Source organism: Hippoglossus stenolepis, chromosome 8 (genome assembly GCF_022539355.2).
Source record: "Hippoglossus stenolepis isolate QCI-W04-F060 chromosome 8, HSTE1.2, whole genome shotgun sequence".
NCBI lineage: Eukaryota > Metazoa > Chordata > Actinopteri > Pleuronectiformes > Pleuronectidae > Hippoglossus > Hippoglossus stenolepis.
Window position 1 is genome coordinate 8038120 of NC_061490.1, and position 19143 is coordinate 8057262.

The 19143-nt window shown below is 42.6% G+C and overlaps 1 protein-coding gene across 1 annotated transcript in view; it reads left to right on the forward strand.

Annotated features, from left to right (window-relative positions):
• Window positions 1–1667: 1667 nt before the first annotated feature.
• LOC118113748 (TGF-beta receptor type-2) overlaps window positions 1668–19143 on the forward strand; it is a 32862-nt gene continuing 15386 nt past the window's right edge. The window contains exons 1-3 of the mRNA XM_035163700.2: window positions 1668–1908; window positions 10967–11111; window positions 11237–11427. Coding sequence (XP_035019591.1) covers window positions 1824–1908; window positions 10967–11111; window positions 11237–11427 — 421 coding nt within the window. The 5' untranslated portion in view covers window positions 1668–1823. The remainder of the gene's footprint in view (window positions 1909–10966; window positions 11112–11236; window positions 11428–19143) is intronic.

A 19143-nucleotide genomic window follows, 5' to 3' on the forward strand; every position in this document is an offset into this window, starting at 1 on the left:
GCTGTGTTTTACTTCCAATTTGACTTTATTCATTTCTTTGGAAAACTCCAAAATGTGCTGAAGGGTCAGTAATTAAACTACTCATACTCATTCTGTGGAGAAAATAATGTTCAAACCTATGAAACCTTATTTAAAATTATTCATCATAGAGACATCAAACACAAGTGACTACATTTTGGGTGCATATGTATGAAATGATGCACAAGTCATCCAACAGCGCAGTGATCTAGCTTCAGTGAGGAGATTAGTAAATTAGCTGCTGCTGCCAGTGTCTGATTATTGAAGCTAATTCAGGTTAAATAAAAGGGGATAACTGAATGTTAAGGGTTAAATCTGTTGATGTATGGGTTCTGTTGTTAACTTGAAATTCCTGAAAGATCAGATCTTGGCAAGTGTTTTGAGTATTAATGATGCCGTGTAACAAAGCAGTGAAAACTATTTTGTCATGAAAGAATGACGACAGAAAATGAATGAATGATTAATACTAATCAGTAACTGATTATTCTGTAGTTGATAACAGTAGTTAGTGATAAGGTCACAGAAGCACTTCAAGTCCCTACTTGTAAACAAATCATTACTATTTACAACATGAAGCCAAAAATTGTTCATACTCAGATCCAAAATAAAACACTAGATCTGCCAGGTGGAACCCAAATCAAACTTTGACCCTCCGGGCCCCGAGCTGGAGGAGCTGGACTGCTGTTGAGGGGAGGGCTTGACGGGGGCTGCAAGACTCCAGAGAGTCTGAGTTTGTGGCTCAGTTCCAGTGTCAGTAGAGAGCAGCAAGTCCAGACATGCTGCGTCATATGACCAGACAGACAGGCTCAGTTTTATCATCCCTCTGTCACTGGACTCCGTTTCTGTGCTGCCATTGAAAAACAAGAAGACTGCCAGCGATGCCACTCAGCAGTCTCAGAGCTCATCAGTCACACACATGTAATTGGAGATAAATAAAATAAAATGATCTGTGCCTCATTTCAAAGCTTCCATAATGTGATACATATTTAATGAGAATATAACAACGGAACAGCCATATGGTGAATGTTACTTTTATCAACCATAAATCAAATGGCTGCTTGGGCTGTGGATAGCTGTAACAGTTAATTATAAATGTTGGGGTTCACGTTTCAGTGTGTATGTTGTCAGCTCCTGGCCCACACAGGCTGCACTGGGTCTATACTGTGGTGTGAGTTGTAACAGCAGAACTCTCTGTATTTGATGTTAACTCACACAATCTGTGAATGTGCATTAGACGTCCAAGTGAGTTTTATTTGTTGTAAACAAGTATTGGTAACGTGTATCAGAGTTACTGATGCACCCATCCCTGGTCTCCCTGCAGTCTGGAACTCTTAGGTATAAGTCTTCACTTCAGTGGAGCTGCTGGCAACATTTTGCAGCCCTGAGTTTATGTAAATGTATACAGAGGTGTTTACTGTTCGGATTTCCACTATTTGGAAAGGTAACACACACACACACACACACACACACACACACACACACACACACACACACACACACACACACACACACACACACACACACACACACACACACACACACACACACACACACACACACACACACACAGGGAGAGAGAGGGCGCGAGAGAGGGAGAGAGAGAGACCTCCCTCCCCCGGTTTCCTGACATAGCAGAGCGTGTGTGCGTAAAGTATGTGTATGTGTGGGTTCAGCAGTGAGCCTCCAGCTGCTGAGCGGAGTGGAGCGCACGGCGCAGCGCACACACCACACCCGTTCCTCCCCCGGGCTCTCAGAACCGTTACATTGAATCTGAATGACAGTGTCTGGACGCAGGACGCAGGAAGATGGAGGGACAGCGCAGTTTTCTATCTTTACGCGGAGCTTTATCTGTCGTCTTCCTTGCTGCGCTGCTGGAGACCGGGGCTGCTGGTGAGTTACGCATATCCTGAACTCTAACAACACTCCGCCGTGACCTCACCACGGCTAATGTCAGCCTAAGTGTATTTAACAACAAACCCAGTCTCTGTAGTTTTACGCAGCACGTGAAACATTCCTTCTGGCGCGTTACGCATGGATCTCCTGAGAACCGAGGCGCAACAGGTGACTCAGAGCAGACTGACACATGCTCTGTTATGCTCACTCCTGGCCGCTCCTATACAGCAAAGTATGGAGCCTTGTTTCAAACAGCACATGTGTGGTTTAAACATTACATGACTTACGTGATAAATAATTTGTTCGTAACAGAAAGACCTGTCAGTGTTCCCTGGAATCTGATCATGGTTTATAGAAGTTTTTTAGCAGTGAGGCTGAATAACATTTCTGGTGTTTATCTCAAAGCGGACATCCGATTTTGGTATTCAGTGCAAGATAAATGCCTTGTGACATATTGTTGTATGAGCCTTACACTTCAGTCAGTCAATCAATCAATCAATTTTTATATAGCCCATATTCACAAATCACAATTTGTCTCATCGATCCTAACAAGGTGCAACATCCTCTGCCCTTAACCCTCAACAGGGGTGAGGAGAAACTACCAAAAACTCCTTAAACAGGTTATTAAACTGAACCCCAGAGAGAGCCACATGTGAGGGATCCCTGCTGAATGGACAGAAGTGTAAAATATGCTGCTGGAGCAGAGCTCTTCAATAAAACAACAGTATCTACAGCATTCATAAGAAAAGACAGTGTCTAACATAAATGGAGAGGTGTATCAATGTTTAAAGTCTTTATACAAAAGAAAAAGTCTGACAGAGATGAAGGGAGCAGTAATGACAACTGTAATGATAGAGGTATAGTGAGTAGGCGCATTATGGTCAACATTATCAAACATTATCCAATTGGAATACTAAACTGTGGGAATACCCCTTTAATGCCTGAAAAAATTATTAAAAATAAAATTCTAAAATATATAAATTTATTTGACACTATCTTTCTGTATTCTTCAGCAGATTTGTGGTCCTGGCTTTTTTTTCGAGTTAATTTACTAAAGCTACATGATGTTTCATGTTCATGTTTTATGAAATATTCAAACCCAGTCATGAATCGTTCAATCTAAAGGAGACATTCTGCATCTACTGTGCATCATTTAATACACATTTTCCAGACATTTAGACAAACACATTTGTTATCTTTGATTGAATTGATCACCACTTCGGTTTAGAGTTAAACTCTGGGGTTTTAAACAATGCACTGCTGCGCAGCACGAGTTGTTACTGAATTATTTATTCCTCAGTTCCTGTATGATGCTACTGTTGGGGATAACGCTTTAAAGCTTTATCATAAGTTATTTGCATGGTTGTAGTTCTACATTGAACCCTGCTGTAACCTAAACCATGGGTTAAAGGGGACATAGCATGCCCATTTTACCACAAGTTGATATGGTTCCTTGGGGTCTTAATGAAATGTCTGTAACATACTTTGGTCAAAATACCACAAGGATCATATAAAACAGCACCCTTTTTACCCTGTAAAAGCACACAAGCAGACAGAGAGAGAGAGAGAGAAAGAGAGGGGGGGCTATGAAGACCATCATTTACCCCCGAACCCCGACATTCAACGGGTACAACAACAAGCGGAGAAAGCAGAATCGCGGGCTGACCTTATATATACAGTCTATGGGGCTGACCAACGCGGAGAAATGCTCGTCCCGTGTGAACAGCCAGGCGGCTGCGCGCTTGAGAACGGCGCTGCGCTGCCTCGCAGCGGCGCTGCGTCCGGTGTAACCCGGCGTAACGAGTGGGGGGCTCTGTGTGTTTGTGCCAGTGTTACAGTAGTGCTGAACACTGCAGAAGTCTTCCACACTGTTGGCTGTGTGGCGTTGACTCAAATTCCAGCTCACGCATGGGAGAGCGAGCGGTCGCGCCGAGCAACTGCTGCAGCCTCCCAGTCCCAACGATCCAGACAAATGCCACATGTGAGTGAATCGCGGGCTGACCAGCGCGGAGAAATGCTCGTCCCATGTGAACAGCCCGGCTGCGCGCTTGGGAACGGCGCTGCGCTGCCTCGTCCGGTGTAAACCCGGCGTAACGAGTGTGGGATGAGGTGGGGGGTGGGCCAAGACCATGTAGGGAGACTTCCAGTGCCTTGTTACGACACAAAACCCAGGAAGCTCAATCGAGTCACTCAAGCATGACGTTTCTGACTTAGAGGAACCATAACAAAACGCGCAAGTGTTTTTTTCCCAGAGTTTTGGGGTTGGTAGACATGCCAGATACCCACATTAACCTGTAGAAGCACTAACAAAGTGGAATTTGCATGCTATGTCCCCTTTAAGACTTGACTCCATCTGTCATACTGTTACACCTCCCATTTGACAGGTGGGTAGATCGGATACCACCTTCAGATTCAAACAAGCTTTAGATGTGGAAACTCATGTTGTGTGTTGGCACTCGTCTCCTTCCCTTCTCCCTCCTCCTTCCTCTTCTTATTCTACCCTTCTCTCCGCTGTTTGTTCCTGCCCCCCCCACAGAGGGGCCTATTTTGAACCTGGAAATCCCACATACCAGAAGGACTGTGTGGTCATGCTGCATTGTATGTGTCACAAATAGACACACATGCAACACACAGACACACCACATACACACACACACACACACACACACACTTAAAGACATAGAGACTTTCACCCACATGCCCCATTCTCCTCCATCAATACACATTGTAGAGAGCACCTCAGGCTGGAGGAGGCTGCTCACTCTACCAGGACCAGAGCAGCTTGACGTTTTGGACAGCAGGGCCTGAATTTGTTGTTTCTATCTTTTCTTTCTTTTTTTACTTTCCTCATGTTTCCTTTCCAGGGAATCTTCATCTTGTCAGGGCAGAGGCCCCCGTGTGCTTGTGCAGGTCCTAATCCTTGTGCTTAGCCAAGACGGTGCCAGGACAAAAGTTGTTCTGAGGATGAAAACTTTAAATGATGGCTGAAAGGGAAAAAACAGTGAGAGGACTTTGACTTTGAATAGCTACATGCCTTTGTTTTGCTACAGGGGAATTGTGATTCACTGACTTAGGGCTGCTGCACACAAGAGGATTTTCAACTCTTGACTGATTTTAAAAATGTGGGAGACCACAGACATAATGACAGATTAAATCAGTTTTTAATCCTATAATTGTCATGAACACATACACTGGAGGATTTGGCCACAACGTCAGACCATGCACTTGCCGCTTGTAGGAAAAAAATTCACAGTGGCAATTCCAGAGACTTGAAATCTCACAGAATCTTGCCATATCTTCTTCTTCCTCTTCAGTTCTTTATGGCAGTTGGCAAACAACTTTTAGGCACATTACCACCACCTTCTGAACTGGTGTGTAGCATTCGTGGGATTAAACGTGTCTAAAGAAGAAAAACAAACATGGATGAGGACCGAGGTCGTGTGCTCTGTTTCGCAATAAAAAAAAACAAAAAAACATGGGTGAAGTCATGGCTGAGAAGGCGTAGCTATAGATTTTGCAGCGCGAGCTGGAGTTGAGTTGGTTTTTAGTCACAGCTGTACAAGTACGCAACATCCGGTTGGGGACGCTTCCCGGTCAGCTCGTGTGTTTCTTTCCGAGCCGATTTGAGATCGGTGAGGCTCAGACTCAATCGGTAGCATTAAGATTATTTTGTAAAAAAAAAAAAACACACTTCAGGATTATTTGGTTAGATATTCGGCACAGAGTAGCCTCCAGTTTGGAACGCCCCTGCGATTGTTAGAGGGGGTAAAACAGGTCTAAAATCGTCCTGATTATCCTCTTGTGTGAAGCAGCCTTAAATCAAATTTCATTATGTATTTATTTTACTGTAAATTAGATTAGATGTCAGTTTGTTGATGAGCCCTTATAACTTTGTGATGTGTGTGTGGGCCCCGTGCAGTCCTGCAAATCCCGGATTCCTACTTTGTTAACATGGTCTTTACTGGGATCAGTGAAGTGAAGTGAAGAGAAGAGAAGAGGTTGTTCACCTTAACCACTCTGAGGTGCCTCCCTTGGATTTTTCACCATATTAGTCAACTTCCCCTTTTGCGACTCACTTCGCTGCATCTCCGGGTCAAAGAGAGGAAGGAGGGATGGAGGATGGAACCTGAGAAAGTCAAAGGAGGAGGATAGAGACGGGAGGAATGAGAGGATTAGGGCCAAGACTGAGCGAGGTGGATTAAGACGGAGTTAGAAAATCAGGAGGATAACTTTCAGGAGCAGAGGCAGAGAGATCAACCTCCTGCTGGGGCAGTTATGTGGCCCTGTGCTGCCTCTCTCCAGTTGTCTCCCCTTGTTTCAGTGATCAAAAAGGATTCTTACTTTCAATGTAGTGTCTATGTTGCATTGCTTCAGAAAAGTGTCATCTATTGCAGGGTTTTTACAGCCTAATTTGGAGGAATCTTAGCTTCACATTGGAAATTATGCTTATTAAACTTACTATACTTTTAAAAATGCAGACACATGGATTTAAAAACTCAACCTCCTGTGTTTAATGACACTATGTGTTATATGTATCTGGTGTGTAGATTTTTCATTTTTTCCATTCACATTTGAGCAGTGTGGAGCAGTCTTTCCTGCATGTTGGTGATAAATTAGAGTCAAGTTTCCTGTCTGTCCTTCTGCCCACTGTGAGCTCACATCCTCCATGGTTTGGAAAGAGGAAAGGGGGGAAGAGAGGAGGAGGGGGCAGGACATAGAGAGGGATATTTGCGCTGATGGGAAGGGTGTCTTCAGTTTCAGTGCTGATAAAGCAAAGTTTTGCTTCCCAGAAGTTGCGAAAATATTGGTTAGGTTTGGAATTTGCATTGCCTGTACGCATTTGTCTTGGACCAAGGAGATTTACTGTTATTTGGGTTCTGTTACGGAGGATGGGATCAAATAATGATATTTTGAATGTTTTTTTGGGGATATGCGAGGAATAGTTTTGCATTTTGAGGAAAGACTATTCATGTTCTTGCAATGACAGATAGTTAACAACATTGATGTTACGTATGAATCAACGTCCTATCAATAGTTTGCGCTATTTGCTGGATGTAGGCTAGTCTGAGCTTTGTATCTGAGCTTCTAATTTTCTTTGTCATATCAGAAAATCAGATATTTGGGCTATTTGGAGGATTTTATTGGAGTTTTATCCACCATTAATCATCTCAGTCTAGACACTGCACCTTTTCTTGTGCAACCATTCAAACATTGGTATTTATCGAGGTTATCCATTGGTTGTTGTGCCAGTTGGCAACAGGTCACGGTAGCGTGATTTCACCTCTGCAGCAACAGCAGCAGAAAGAAATATCAAATTTCAATTATAGCCCCTTCAGGAGCCATCAAGAGTAGAGTTAATGACAGTCCACACTTTCCTGTGACGCACACAGGTCACTGCTGTTTTCATACAGTAATTTCTCCTCATGGACCATCAGCAGGAAAAAGTGCAGCAGTAATAAAAGAGAAAGTCAAAGTGCTTTAGCATCTGGAACAATGACCCACATACCACCGCAGACCTGAGTGCACAGTTACCTCTGACTTTGTGAACCGGCACAATATGCCCAAACTTCAAAGTGAAGTAGGTTGTAAAGCTGCGGCCTCTAAGATCAACAGCACTGTTATTTTATCATAAATCCAGAAAATTCAACTGGCATTTTTGGAGTGATGTTTTCTTTTGGCGAGGCAGTCAAACTTAACTGCACTGCAGCGATTTATAAATTGTCCTACGACACCTACAAACCAGTGACATGCTACTTAATGGCATTTCTGGGAGCCTGAAATCTGAAATGAAATATATGAATTGACTTTTAGGGAACATAGGATTTTGCTTTTTTACCATGAATATAATCAGACTCAAGTCTATTTAATTTTTTTCATTTTGTACTCATGCTGCTCATTCAGATTCTTTCGGTCTCTTTGGCACTTTGCTGCACTAAATCAAAAGGTCTGATTTGTCATTTGTGGGTTTCAGCTTTCTGCTTATTCGCACTCACTCCTGCCCCTTAGACTCAGTGTGACAGAATGGGTTTTGAAAGCACACTCCAGTAACCAGGCTTCCTGTTAAATGAATAACCTGGCCTATGCAGACTATGCACACACACCCATATAAACACACACTGTAGCAGGGAGGTTGAGTTTGATGACATGTAGGGAGGGTAATGAAGATTCATGCATGTTAAACATGATGTCCTCCCCCAGTCGGGATTCACAGGTCAGGTCTGCAGACGTGCTTCTCTGTCAGTTGATTTAAGGATAACACAGACTGCACTGCTAGTAGTTGTTTTGTCTAGGTCTTGGATTTATCTTGTGTTGCCTGCTGTTTGTAAGAGAGAGGCCACTTTCATCATGGTGAAGTGGTGTCTGTTTGGCTGCTTTCTAACATGATCCTGTGGACATTCTCCGGCGGGGGGCTGCATGTGTGAAACACAAATGTCCAAGTGAGAGCCTCCGGACTTTCTGCGGACTTTCTCCGGCCAGCTGATTGAGATAAAGTCTGCAGAATGTCAGCAGGAGCAGACGTGACAACAGCAGGAGATCCTCCACAGGATTCACCCCGAGCGAGTGGGGGTATTGATGACGGTTCTAACACGCGACAGACGCAAACATGAAACATACGAAAATAATCATTTATCATGATTTGGTGCTTTACTTATTTCATTTTTCTTCAGGCTCTTATCCTGTTTCATTCAACTACAAAAACACATGTCATTCACTCATGCAGGGGAGGGATCTGGATGGGCGGGCGAGTGTTTGTGATGTAAATGTGTGAGTTTCTCTCTTTTGGTGAGAGAGAGAGAGCCACTGGAAAGAACAAGTGAAGCAAAACACCAAAGGGAGCCTCATGCCATCAGCTAAAAATATTATGCGACAAAATGTACTTAATATTCAAAATAAAGTCATTTACCATGACAAGGTCACAGTACGAGTATATTCCACATATCAACCAACTCTATTACAGACTGTAAGTGAGAGTTAAAATGACAGTAGCTTGTTCTGTAGTATTCAGAGAATTATTGCATTAAGCTAAAGTCCAGGTTTGGTCAACACATGATCCAGAACCTGTCCATGATATCCAACCCAACAAGTTGCAGTAACTTAGTGAGATCTAGGCTTAAACTTTGTTGCTGTGGCTCAGGAGGTGGACTCCACTAATCAGAAGGTCGGAGGTTTCATCCCCGGCTCCACTAAATGCCACATTTTATCTGACAGCTGTGTGTATAGGGGATGTATGATAGACACGGTATGAATTTGTGTGGTCATTAATTCTAGTAAATACTAGTGAAGGAGGCTTTGTTTGTCTGCGCCACCCTTAACAAAAACATACATCACAAAGGCATTTTTAACCTCTGTAAACTTTACAATTACACAAGCTTATGTGTTTTTTTAACCCAGCCCTCTCCTCAGCTTGGAGCAGTGGGTTGGAGGCGTAGGCGGCTCAAGTCAATCTAATAAGAATGAGGAGATACGATTTTACTGATTATGAGTCAGCACAGGTAGCACGCAATCCATTTAACCACATGTAATACTTTCCAACTTGCCAGAGTGATGAGACCAAACCGCGCGACTCTACCCCAAGACCGATTGTGCTTTCATTATGAAGTGTAAATGAAGACATGGTTGCAAGTAGCTGTTGATCGCAGCTAGAACCTGTTGGACATAACAACAACTTCCACTCAATGAGGTCATGTTAAGTCACTGCCATTTCTAAGTCTGAGCCTTTAGCTGTGTCTCAATTCAGGGGCCACATACTTCGAAGTATGATTGCAGTTGACATTGGCTGCATCTTTGATCAGCCGAGTGGACTGCGTCGGCAGAACTGAAATGAGACGGTCTACTCTTCTTATTGCATCAACAGCTTGGCCCCCGCCCATACAGCCGTCGCCCAGCAACAGAGCTACGGACGAAAAAGTTCTTCATTCGGTCAAAAACATTGAAAATATTCTTTTTGAACATGTGTACCATTAGCTGTTTAGATGAGTACTTCCATTTATACTGACGTCGTCGCCTCACTTTTTGCCGCCATTACCTCTTTGGGAAAAAAAAGTAGATTTTTTTTATTTCACAGATTTCTCCGTTCCTCTCTTACCCTTCAGAAATTCTGCAGCATTAACAGATCAGTGATGCATAAATGAATTTATAAAAAATTCCATTGTCTTTATGACTCATTTCAAACTGACATGAATCTGCAGTGGTTTAATCTTTTGATGTGACTTTTCGATGAAGGCTGCGTATTGATTCTTTTCTGGTTGTCTGTCTGGCTGGTTCAGCGTGGTCTTGGCCTGTTTTCATTTGGCTCCATGGTTTTCCTCAGGCCCCATCCAGCACATTGAGGTGGTTGATTCAGACTCATGCAGTGCAGCCTGATGGAGGTGTCAGCCTGGTTGTGGTTGTCTGTGTTGACAGTTCTTTTAGCTCCTGACCTGGTTGAATTCAGGCAGCTGATGCTTTCATGCAGTCCCAACCAATCTATGTAGTTTAACGTATACATCTGGCTCTGACATGTAAAGCTGAGAAAACAAATATTTTTACACCAACAACAAATCACTGAATATAAACACTACAGATGTGTAACCTACTCAGCTCGCTTGAACTGCTGTAAAGGAAAATTAAATGAAAAAAAATATAATGAAATACAATAATGAATGACCTTATAAAATATCTTGGTAAAATATATGGGGAATAAAAAGAATTTCAACCTGGTTTTAACAATTTGCAATGCATGGAGCATTCCTAAGATCATCAGGCACTTGGTTCCAGTGCTGTGCTTCATTGTGACTCAAAGCTTCTTCTCCATGTTTAGATTTGACCCTGAGCACCACCAGCAGATCTCAGGGGTCTCACAGGTTTCTGATGATAATGATGCTTTAAGTCTCAATTCAGTCAATAAATGTATTTAATTTGTTGCATCATTTACCGATTAGTTAACCAACACTTTTCTGCATCAGGTCAGATTCGATATTTGAGAAAAGTGGTATTAGGGATTGTTTGGTTTTCAGTGTGATAACTGTACTGACATGAAACCAACCTGACGGATACTTCTGTGTGTGTCCTGCAGGTATGCCGCCTTTTTACCCCTTGAGTCAGCTCTGTAAGTTCTGTGATGTGGAGCTGTCTGTGTGTAGTGGAACAGGGACCTGCATGTCCAACTGCTCCATCACGGCCATCTGCACAGAAACCAACGAGGTCTGTGTCGCTATCTGGTAGGTACCTGCAAATACAGCTGCAAATGATCGTCTCTTAAATGTAATAGATTAGATAAATGATCAGCTCTTGATGGAGACACTGTTAAATGAGGAAATTTCTGCTCTGTCTTTGTCGCTAAAAGGAAGAAGAACGACACAGGCTTCACTATCGAAACTCTCTGCCACAATCCTTCCAAGCCGCTGTATGGCGTTATGCTGGATGACTACAACAGCTCCACCTGTGTGATGAAGGAGAAGAACACAACGAGTGGGATGGCTCACTTTTGCTCCTGTACTGACGAAGAGTGTAACGACAAGCTGTTATTTTCCCCTAGTGAGTAGTTACATCCTGTAATGAGATTAAAGCTGGAATCATCAATACACAGGGGGTGTGGAAAATATTCAGATGGATGGAAATGCCATTTAACATAAAGCTCCGCCTAATCAATTATAAATCACTAGATCTTATCATGGAATTTGATAATACGAATCACACACACACACACACACACACACACACACACACACACACACACACACACACACACACACACACACACACACACACACACACACACACACACACACACACACACACACACACACACACACACAAATATGTTTGCCTCTTCATTCAGCTACTCTGAATGTATTCAATACACATGTTTAAGCGTTTCATTATGGTTGCTACGGTCTTGTGGAATGACCGTAGAGTGCACCGTCATCTCAAGAGGAAGTGCAGTGGAAACTGTGTATTTGGATCACACGTAAACAACGTTCGGGGAATCCTCAGTGTGGTCGCACACGCTCAGCTGGTTCTGCCATGTGTGTGTGTGTGTGTGTGTGTGTGTGTGTGTGTGTGTGTGTGTGTGTGTGTGTGTGTGTGTGTGTGTGTGTGTGTGTGTGTTTGGCTGCTGTCCTCCATGGTGCTGAGAAAAAAACTGTGTGTCTGTCTCGGCCTGCAAATGCGTGTGTGTGGGTGTATGTGTGTGTAGGCCAGCCACACTGGAGAGCTCAGACATATGGTTTCCTGTCTGTGTTTAACTTGAATCAGAAACATCTCCAGCACATGGTGAACAGGCCCTCAAGACACAGAATGCCACAGTGGTGACTGACAGTGAATTCAGTGGACTGTTAGTCACTTCCTCTGTTACAGCATTAGTAAAGCAGATAGGATACCTCCTGTTCAAACTAAACCCTAACACTCTATCTGCTGTGTATATCTACTGCAAATAATATGGGAGGTTGATGGGAGGCCCTGTGTTGAAACAGACAATCCTTAAATTGAACGAGCTTATTTGCTCTCGCGTGAAAAACCTCAGGTGGGGCCTCCTCGCGTCTGTTGCATGAAGTACAGTTTCTACAGCACACTATCCACAGCAGTGTATTATTTTATTGGGGAAAAAATTGGATATGTCTTGCGGAATATAACAGCGAAACAATAAAAAGTGACAGTGTATTGTAGAACTGTTTGAGGAGAACTCGCTAATGACTAAGGAATAATTGTGAAGTAGCTCCGGAGCCTTGACACAGGACAAGAGAACAGCCAATTCCAAACAGTCAGGTTCAGAATGAATGGGTACTGCACCAGTTCATTCAATGCACAGATCCATTTTCACTGACATCAACTATCTGTAAGATCACAGTGCATGAATAAGCTCTAAAATTGAAGCATCAACACTCACTCTTTTTCCTTTGCTGCCCTTTACAGTTGGTTCTCATTTTTAGATCTGCTCTTGTTTGCCTGACGTTCTCATGGGGATGTAACTATCCAATAGGATGCAAACACCTACATGTAACGTAGAGACTGACAACTATTCTAGCCATTCATGGATGTGCTGTTAGAAAGGGTGACGCAAGTAGAGGGAGATATACTGGGATGCTGTGGGAGACATCTTCAGACTTGGGGGTGACAATTGCTCATGTTACTCTGTTAGCGTTTGTATATTGTTTCACCTTCTGGTCTCCTTGATGCATCAAGTCTACATTCAAATCTTCTGCATAAGACATCGGCTGCTGCCTGAGTTCTCCTTTCACCAGCTTCCAGTAAACTTCCATAACAATGACCAGCTCTGTTAGGCAGGTTCTTCTATCCACTGCACACAGTTTGGAAACAAGCTGGAATTTTGAGTGGTGGTCTGTAGCTGATGCCGTCTGTCGCCGTCTGTTAATCTTGTTGCCGTTCCTTACAGTTATTAATTAGCCTGGGACAACCAGGAAAAGCACTCCATACTAAATTCAGGAGGTTCGTTCAAGGATGTGGACAGTAGTTTGTATAAATCATAACCTGTGTCATCCTGTACTCCTACACACACACACACACACACACACACACACACACACACACACACACACACACACACACACACACACACACACACACACACACACACACACACACACACACACACACACACACACACACACACACACACACACACACACACACACACACACCCCTGAGGATAAGGGTTGTGATTCCTTCCTCCCATTGAGGTCACATGTAGAAGGAAGTCCTCGTCTGTTTTTTGGAGCACTGCCAGAGCTTAAATGCCTCACATTGTCTTCCCCCTGCATTACATTCTCATGACGTGCTTGTAATACGGTTTGTGCATGGGGAGTTATGAATTCTGGTGTGTGTGTGTGTCTGTGCAGCCAAAAGTATGGAAAATGTCACTATGAGGCAGTTAACACTTACCAGCTTATGTTGGACCAATCAGGGAGAAGTTTATAATTTAATGAAATGTGTGCTGTGATCAGATGATTAAATAGTAAATTGGAGTTGCTTTTTATCAAAGCTGCTCATTGGTCAAACAGCTGTTTCCAGTTGAGAGATAAGATGAGAGAGAACAAATTATTTAATCTCTCTCAACCAGTGTTGCCTTGCTAATCAATCATGCATATGCCATAGGTGGTAGATATAACTATATAAGGTTTTGAAGTTAATGCATGATGCCAAATGAAGGCTAATGTTGCTCTATATGTGCTGGGTGTGTAAATACAAGAAAAAGTAGTTTACATGTTGCGCTGCCCCCAAGTGGCCAACAAATTAATGAATGCAAGTTAAAGATGATACCCAACAGAGAATGTGATCTATCTCTCCGAGCCCCAGGCAGTGGTGGTAGTTTTGTTCGCAGGCAGCATGATGGTGCATTGGTTAGTTAGAACCTGACAATTATCCGAGGCCTCTCTGTGTGGAGTTTGCACGTCCTGTGTCTGTGTGGGTCTTCTCCTGGTGCTGTGGCTTCCTCCCACTGTCCAAAGTCATGCAGTTTAGGTTAATTGTAGACTTTAAATTGCCCGTTGGTGAATGTGAGTGTGAATGGTTGTTGTCTCTGTATGTCAGTCCTGTGATGGGCTGGCTACCTGTCCAGGGTTTACCCTGCCTCATCCAATTTCAGCGGGGAATTGTCTCAGCCCTCCTGGTTGGTTAGTTGGTTGGTCAGATGGATGGATAGATGCGTGGATGTTTTGTTTGCTAGTGAAAGGTATGTGAAGTAGTAGGCCGACATTGTCATCATTTTTCAAGACAGTGTGTTAACTCAGTGACAGCGAGTCCCAATTGTATTCTTCATTGATATAAATCATTTCGAACAAATCATATTTACTCAATGTTGGTTTTATTTTTCTCATTTTATTCACCATTAAAGGTTCAGTGTGTAGAATTTAGTGACATCTAGTGGTGAAGTTGCATGTTGCAGCTGAATACCCCTCACCTCACCCTCCCTTTCCAAACATGAAAAAGAACCTGTGGTAGAGAGGACCCGCTCCTGATGTAAAGGCTCATTATAGGGTAAAGAAAACAACAATTAGTACAGTTTAGATAATTACACACGAGTGAAAACATCACTATAGGATTAGTTCTTATTCAATTTCTGCCATTAGATCCCCTTCACGTAAATCTGACACACTGGACCTTTAAGGTGGCACATTATCCACTGTGGTGTAGCATTGATGGATTCAATCCCAATCAATCAATTTAAGATGACATAAATGGCTCCTGATGCAAATAGTGCTACTGCAACAATATTGGTTGAAATGATCATAACTGAACATCATAACTAACTCTAGCTCGGGTTTCTTGTTCATTCAGCATGGACAGTAGTTTTAAAGTGTAAATACAATACTGGAAAACTCCCATTTTAACATGTTTTTTTCTAAACTAGTAAAGTTTTACTACTGTTGACTTTTTGACTTCAGCCAGCGTATCAAGGTCAAATCTCATCGACGATTATCCCTCTCACTGAGAGACACAGCAGACGTTTCTACTCAAGATCCCGTAAAGATGATTTGCAGCAGACTAACGTCGCCTCTGACAGTGTCACTGCAACATGTGTTTTGTAGCTTATGAACTAGTTTCAATGAGAAGGGAGGCATTGGTAGTAAATACTGCCTTGTTGTAGTCACATGCCGATGTTATAAGTGTTGTATTTAGGGCTGTGCGGTGGTGAAAGTCAGTTGTACGTGCTTGGAGGCACACTATGTGAGGAATGAAACAACAGTAGAACTTATTCATTTCTGACACAAATTCCTTGACTCACACAGTCTGTGTTTTTGCACAGATGTCACCTGATCTCGTGGGTTATTTTGACATCCCTCTTGATGAATAAAATGTTCCTCATGAAAGGAAGTGGGGATTTTTAATGCCAAGGGATGTTTCTATTTTGATGGTAAAGACAAAAAGAAAAGATATAAAAATGTGAAGAGTGGAAAATTAATTAGAATGACTTCTCGACGCAGCCTGCAAAGGGGAAGAGGAGATGAAGATGGATATGGAATAATAAAGGGAAAAAATGGCTCTGTGCGTCTTCCAAGATCAGTTTTTTATTCTTATATTTTACAGTTCCCCCTTAACTGTGAAATCTTGGCTTGTCATCAGGGAGTATATCATTCATTCTGTCACACAGCAGACTGCTTCATAGAGATATGACTCAAGCCGGACAATTTAAAGCTGCAGAAATATAGCAGGAAAAGAAGAAGGGCAGCTTTAAAAAAAAGAAGCAGATGGAGTGATAGGAACAGAGCAACAGAGAGATGATGGAGGGAGAGAACGCAGACCTGCAGAATTATGAGCCATATTCATGAAGCCGTCGGGTTGCAGAGGCCGCACTGTTACCATAACAGTAAATAGTGAGCATGCCGGATTTTTCTTCACTTCACCATAATACGATACCAGCCTGGGTGGCTGGTTATTTTATATACATTTTGGACATAACTGGATTTTTCTTAAATATGTGGATTTGGTAAGGTAACAAAGTTCATGTAATGCAAAAATAACCTTTAAAAAAAGTTTGTTCTCTTTTGGGCACCGAGTAGAGGTTTGAGTTATATTTCTTGTAGATAGCTCAATAAACTACAATCACAAAATCTATGACGCACATCGTAGGTCTGCTGGAAGTGTGCTTCTACCTCCTCTGTGTTTATAATGCCACCCATCACCTGTTTCAAACATGAACTCATGTCTGGCTCTGTCATTTTCCAAGGAAAACACTGTAGTTCCTTTAATGTCACAACAAAACACTGAGAAATGAGCAACTAATTAGAGCATTAAAGACGTGAGTCAGAGACGGCAGCATTTGAAACCTTACCATTCACATCCTGAAACACACACACACGCTCCCTCTACTATTCCAAATGATGTGTCAAACTTCATTGAACACTGCATGAGAGCACTCTGGCATCATGTTTGGAAAAGGCAACAATAGTCTCATTACCAGTTTGTTTTGGCACTGTGGCTTTGCCAGCGTGTTACCTCAACTACACACTCCAGTCGTAGCAAGAGGACAGCAAGGAAACAAACCTAAAACCTCCAAAACCTCCGAGCAATTTTCAAATCCTTAAAGCATACACACTTGTACAGGCGCATGGAATGTGAGAAGTACCGTCTGACTGTCTGGAGGTCTTATTTCACAACCCACTTTACTACCAGACTCTTGAAGTTGTGTCAAATCTAAAAATATGCACGTGTGTTTGTGTCCAGAGCGTTCTGATTCATTGTATCCGCAGCTCTGCCCTGAGCAATTTTAGAAAGATTTACTACTTTACAATGACAAAATTACAACCACAAAATGGAGATATTATTCATCTTGCTGAGAGTGTCTTTTATCTTGCTTCACAGTACATCCAGCTACATGATGGATTCAAAGGCAATCACTTCTATAAAGAGAAGTTTAATATTGATATATATTATAATAATCTGGCAGTTGAGGTGTCAGACGCATAAAGTCAAAATACTTGTAGTTACAAATATCAGCCACAGCACGTAGCAGAATTATTGGCATAACGTATATATGGTCTTTACTGTTTAACACAGCAGTTTTGTTTTTGCTGTCTAGGTTCCACGGTGTGTTAGGAGGAAATTCACTTTTTTCTTTAGAAGTTGAAGTCATGTGCAAATCTTCTCTCGCTCTTTACCAGACGTTTTAATTTGATTTTGCATTCCAACACTGTTACTTAATAATGTATTCAAGCACACGGTTTGACTTTTATATTCATTTCAGTGCTCAGTCATTAGCTCTATGTGTGTATATGACTCTGAAATGCTAAATAGATGTAGGCTGGTGCAACTTCTTCAGTGGTCAGTCCTTGGTTTGATTCCAGCATGCCAAAGTGGCAGCTTCACTCAGGAGGGTATTGTTCCCCTGAGAGACGGAGTGAGACTCTTTTAAACGGCGCCCTGACCAGAGCAGACCAGGACGGGCTGGACCAAGCCAAGGCAGACAGGCTCTCGACTGTTTTCTGTGCCCTGAGGGTTGGCTTGCGTTCTGTCAGGGTTGGCAGTCACAGTCAGAGGAGGTAGTTAATGCTGGAGTTCAGGGTTCTCTTGGGGGCATTGAGCTACTCCAGGGAGGGCATTGATGTCCAGAGGAGAGTATGAAGTGAAAATAATTTATGGATTGAGTTATGTACAGATTCTTCCCCAATTAATGACTGATAAAAAATATTGGGGTTCGGGCCTTTTGAGCTTTTTCGGTTTCTGAAGTGGAGCATGCTAGAAAATATTTTAAAAACCAGTACTATCTCATTAAGCTTTGAGGGCAGCTCTAGCTACTGGTAGTGACCACTGTGGTGATGGAAAAGACAATATTTACAGTAGTCTGTGGAGCAGGGGAGAGCATGAGAGGAAATGACTGAGGAGGTTGCTGCTGCTGCTGCAACACACACACACACACACACACACACACACACACACACACACACACACACACACACACACACACACACACACACACACACACACACACACACACACACACACACACACACACACACACACACACACACACACACACACACACACACACACACACACACACGCCTGTCTGCTAAAGACCTGCCTTTACTCCACTGCCATCCCTTTTATTTAGTTGTCTGTGGGATGATAGGATGTTGCTCGGTTATGCTGGTTGTGGGTGCTGAGTAAAACAGGTAAAAGTGGAATTCAGACACTTTTGATTACAGTCTACCAGCGTATTATATAACAAAGGTTTTTATTGTCAGTGGCTTGGTTTGCCATTTCCGTGCTAGATTCAAATTGCCCTCATATGTAGGTAGAGGGATTCACAGCAAACAGGGAAGCATGTAATCAATTGTCAGTGTCTACATCTCTGTATATGCATCTATATCTCTTAAACACAATCAGAGCAATATCAAGTTACAGCTCACATAAACCAAACACGTCCATCTGCTGCCAGTTCATAAAACTGTGCTTTTATTCTGCAGTTCTGTATTTGTCAATAAGGTGAGCACTAAAACGTGAGCACTCATTAAAGACATGGTCATTCTGTGCATTTTTGACAGCTGATTGGTTTTGAATGTTGCACAGAGTATTGGAAGAGTCAGGGGCCACAATGAGCTGTTGGCTACAACAAGGTGAGCACCTCCAACATTTCAGTTACCCACACTATGTGCAGAAGGAAATCCAATCCCATGGCATAATAGAAAAAATCCACTTACTGTCTTACTTTTAGTAAAATATCATAGTATTATATTAACTTATTTGGCTAAACTGTAAACAGATACATCAGCTGCTCCTCTTTTGTATTTCTGA